The 4,647-nt window shown below is 54.7% G+C and overlaps 1 protein-coding gene across 1 annotated transcript in view; it reads left to right on the top strand.

Moving 5' to 3' along the window:
- The window catches only part of NCF1 (neutrophil cytosolic factor 1), a 16,028-nt gene extending 13,667 nt beyond the window's left edge, over nucleotides 1–2,361 (top strand). The window contains exons 9-11 of the mRNA XM_011960587.1: nucleotides 1,239–1,343; nucleotides 1,570–1,715; nucleotides 2,022–2,361. Coding sequence (XP_011815977.1) covers nucleotides 1,239–1,343; nucleotides 1,570–1,715; nucleotides 2,022–2,143 — 373 coding nt within the window. The 3' untranslated portion in view covers nucleotides 2,144–2,361. The remainder of the gene's footprint in view (nucleotides 1–1,238; nucleotides 1,344–1,569; nucleotides 1,716–2,021) is intronic.
- Nucleotides 2,362–4,647: the final 2,286 nt, after the last annotated feature.

The following is a 4,647-nucleotide window of genomic DNA, read 5'->3' as shown; positions in this document are numbered from 1 at the left end:
GATCTCCTGACCTCGTGATCCGCCCGTCTCGGCCTCCCAAAGTGCTGGGATTACAGGCTTGAGCCACCGTGCCCGGCCTTCTCAGCTTTTTAGACACACACTCCGTTAACTCCCATCCTGTGTCCCTGATAATCTTCTTGTGATCCTCCCATCAGCCAAGAATTAGAGTTTTATGTGAACCTTGTATTATGCAAAGTTTTGGGTTTTTTTTTTTTCTTACTCCTAAATATAATATTGAGAATAGAAGGAAAGTCTTTTCAACAAATGGTGCTGGAACAGGTGGATTTCCATACTGAAATAAAAGAAAAAGCAAAAAACAAACCCAGACCCCTACCTCACACTGTGCACAAATGTTTACTTCAGGTGGATCACAGGTTTATCCCAGAGTAAAACCTGAAACTAAAAAGCGTTTGGGGCCGGACAAGGAGCTTACACCTGTAATCCCAGCACTTTGGGAGACTGAGGCGGGTGGATCATTTGAGGTCAGGAGTTCGAGACCAGCCATGACCAACATGGTGAAATCCTGTCTCTACTAAAAAAAATAGAAAATTAACCAAGCGTGGTGCCGCGTGCCTGTAATCCTAGCTACTTGGGAAGCTTAGGCAGGAGAATTGCTTGAACTTAGGAAGCAGAGGTTGCAATGAGCTGACATCACACCATTGCACTCCAGCCTAGGCAACAAGAGCAAAACTCTGTCTTGGGGTTGGGCGGGGGGAGAGTATTTGGAAGAAAGCACAGAATTTGGTAGCTTGGAGGTAGGCAAAAGTTAGTAGGAGACAGAAGGCAGTTAACATAAAAGAAAAATTGGCAAATATAATCTGCCAATGTCGTCTTCTTTCTTTTTTTGGGAGGTAGCAATAGGGGTCTTGCTATGTTGCCCAGGCTGGTCTCGAACTCCTGGCCTCAAGCGATCCTCCCACCTAGATCCCTCAAAGTACTGGGATTACAGGCGTGAGCGACCGTGCCCTGCGCATTATTGCCAATGTCTTATAGCAGATACCTGTTCCCTGCGGTGACCTGGATCTGCTAACCTCCGCCCCTGCATAGACTGTGGAAGGATTGCTGGGAGGGTCTCAGTTGCACAGACCAGGAAACTGAGGCCCACAGAGGCAGGTGTCCGGTTGTTTGCAACCTCTCAGCCTGACCTAACCCCAATTGTTCAGAGACAGCCCTGAAACCCCCTCCTCTGAGCGCCCCCCAGGTGACTGCCCCAGCCTCAAGGGCTGCCTCTGTTGCAGGAAAGATGACGTCACAGGCTACTTCCCCTCCATGTACCTGCAAAAGTCGGGGCAAGACGCGTCCCAGGCCCAACGCCAGATCAAGCGCGGGGCGCCGCCCCGCAGGTGAGCGGGGTTCCCCGGGGCTGGGCGGGGTCGAGGGGGGCACACCACGGTTTCGCTCTGTCTAGGCAGCTTGGCAGTGCCGGGGCAGGGGCTCTCAGCGGCAGGAGAGGCAGAACCCTCACCGGGGAAAGGGGCTGGACGCGCCTGGCCGCAGTATGGGGCTCATCGAGTTCCTGGGGGCAGGGGAGCGCTCGGGCTTTGACGACGCCCTGTCCCGCTGGGCCAGGTCGTCCATCCGCAACGCGCACAGCATCCACCAGCGGTCGCGGAAGCGCCTCAGCCAGGACGCCTATCGCCGCAACAGCGTCCGTTTTCTGCAGCAGCGGCGCCGCCAGGCGCGGCCGGGACCGCAGAGCCCCGGGAGCCCTCTCGGTGAGTGTAGCAGAAGGGGGCAGGCCGGGTAACCCTAGGGGCGGAGTCAGCGGGAGAGCGGCGGGGCGGGGCCAGAGGGCGAATCAAAGGGAGAGGCGGGGACTGGAGGCGGGCCCAGAGGAGGAGCGGGAGCTAGGGGGCGGAGCGATCCCTAAGAGGCGGAGTCAGAGGGAGAGGCACGACCGCGAGGCGAGGCCAGAGGGCGGAGCAGGAGTTAGAGAACGCGGCGGGGCGGGGCCAGAGATCACTGTGGGTGGGGCCATCGTTCGGGGCGGGGCTTCTGACTCGGCTCTGCTCTGCCCGCAGAGGAGGAGCCGCAGACCCAGCGCTCTAAACCACAGCCGGCGGTGCCCCCGCGGCCCAGCGCTGACCTCATCCTGAACCGCTGCAGCGAGAGCACCAAGCGGAAGCTGGCGTCTGCCGTCTGAGGCTAGAGCGCAGTCCCCAGCTAGAGTCTCGGCCTCTCCCGCCCCGTCTCTGTATATACGTGTTCTATAGAACCTGTTGTCTGGACGCCGAGGCCAGCCAGCCCCGGCTCCTGTCCAGCGCGGCTCCCGCCACCCTCAATAAATGTTGCTTGGAGTGGACCGAGGCTCTGCAGGGATGCCGGGAGGGCCGGGCTCCGCCCCAAGGGTATTTCTAAGTTAAGGACAGGAGGTTGTGAGTTCTGCTGGGGGGAAGTTGCAAGAGTCGAGGTCTGGTTGCATATTGCTCTGGCCTTGGTCAAGAACAGGTTTGCACAAGGCCAAGTGCAAAAGGAACTCCCGGTTTCCTGCTGACCGTTTGGTCAGAAACCACCTGCTTGGACTCTGGCGGAAGAGTCCTGAAGACGGGTGGGCACAGTGCAGCGGGACAGCCCTGTCTCATGACAGGAGACAGGCTGCCATCCAGGGTACATGGGTGACCCTATAGCTGGGATAAAAAAATAATGTTATAACTTAGATCCGGGCGCGGTGGCTCACGCCTGTAATCCCAGCACTTTGGGAGGCCGAGGTGGGAGGATCACTTGAGCTCAGGAGTCGGAGACCAACATGGTGAAACCCCATCTCTACCAAAAATACAGAAATTAGCTGGGCGTGGTGGCTCGCGCCCATAAGCCCAGCTACTGGGGAGGCTGAGGCACGAGCATCGCTTGAACCCAGGAGGCAGAGGTTGCAGTGAGCCGAGATGGCGCCACTGCACTCCAGCCTGGACTACAGAGCGAGACTCTATCTCAAAAAAAAAAAAAAAAAAAAAAAAAAAAGTAACAGGTACAGGGTGTCCTCTGTTATTCACTGAGACCGTGCCCTGGTAGTGAGGTTGTACCAGAAAGCAAATATTCACTATGAACACATCCTCACCGCTCACCCTAGCATTGCTGCCAGCCCGTGGCCTGAGAGCCTTTGCTCTGAGGGCAGGTCTTTCCGCAAAATGCAGACACGAAGGTGCAAAGTGAAGCTGCCAGTCTTGCAAAAGATGTAACTTGTCACGAAGGCCACGAGTGGCAGGGAGAGCTGTCCCACATATGCGGAAGTGGGTATGTGAGGATGGGGGAGGCAGGTCCCTTAGAGACAAGAGAAAATCATAAGGGGAACAGATATTTGTCAAGAGAATAGGCTGACCATCAAAGGACTGACAGAAGCTTTCAGAAAACCACTGGATGGCCGGGAATAGTGGCTCAGGCCTGTAATCCCAGCATTTTGGGAGGCCAACATGGGTGAATCACTTGAGGTCAGGAGTTCCAGACCAGCCTGGCCAACATGGTGAAACCCCATCTTTACAGAAAACATAAAAATTAGCCAGGCGTGGTGGCGCAAGCCTAGAATCCCAGCTACTCGGGAGGCTGAGGCAGGAGAATCACTTGAACCCGGGAGTCAGAGGCTGCAGTGAGTCGAGATTGCTCCACTGCACTCCAGCCTGGGTGACAGTGCAAGACTCCTTCTCAAAAAAAGAAAAAAAAACTTCGGGAGGCCGAGGCGGGCGGATCATGAGGTTAGGAGATCAAGACCATCCTAGCTAACACGGTGAAACCCCGTCTGTACTAAAAATACAAAAAATTAGCCGAGCGTGGTGGCGGGCGCCTGTAGTCCCAGTGGGAGGCTGAGACAGGAGAATGGCGTGAACCCGGGAGGCGGAGCTTGCAGTGAGCCGAGATTGCGCCACGGCACTCCAGCCTAAGCAGCAAAGCGAGACTCCGTCTCAAAAAAAAAAAAAAAAAAGAAAGAAAAAAGAAAAAGAAAAAAAGAAAACCACTGCAGCTCTAAACTAGTTCTGCATTTTTGCAGACCCCGGTTTGCTGGAAAAGCCCAGCACCAAAAGCTATCACACAAAGCTGTGGGAAATTGAATCACCAACCCTCACCCCTTCTGCTTGTTCAGTTGCAGTTATAACCTTTTTATTAAACACAGTATAAAATACCATGCCTCTAATCCCAGTGCTTTGGGAGGCCAAGGTGGGAGGATTGCTTGGGGCCAGGAGTTCAAGATCAGCCTGGGCCACACAGTGAGACCTGTCTAGACAAACATTTTTAAAAATTAGCCAGGTGTGGTGGCGTGCACCTGTAGTCCCAGGCTGGGTGGAAGGATTGCTTGAGCCCAGGAGTTCAGGCTGCAGTTAGCTGTGATCGTGCCACTGTACTTCAGCCTGGGTGACAGAGCAAGACCTTGTCTCTAAAAAAACAAATTAAAGTCTGGGCGCAATGGTTCACATCTGTAATCCTAGCACTTTGGGAGGCCAAGGCGGGTGGATAACTTGAGACCAAGAGTTCGAGACCAGCTTGGCCAACATGGCGAAACCCTGTCTCTTTCTAAAAATACAATGACAACAAAAAAATTAGCCGGGTGTGGTGGTACACATCTGTAATCCCAGGTACTCAGGAGGCTGAGGCAGGAGAATCACTTGAACCTGGGAGGCAGAGGTTGCAGTGAGCCAAGATCGCACCACCGTACTCCAG

Source organism: Colobus angolensis, unplaced genomic scaffold (assembly GCF_000951035.1).
Source record: "Colobus angolensis palliatus isolate OR3802 unplaced genomic scaffold, Cang.pa_1.0 Scaffold516, whole genome shotgun sequence".
In the NCBI taxonomy this organism is placed as follows: domain Eukaryota; kingdom Metazoa; phylum Chordata; class Mammalia; order Primates; family Cercopithecidae; genus Colobus; species Colobus angolensis.
This window is presented reverse-complemented; position numbering and strand designations above follow the sequence as displayed.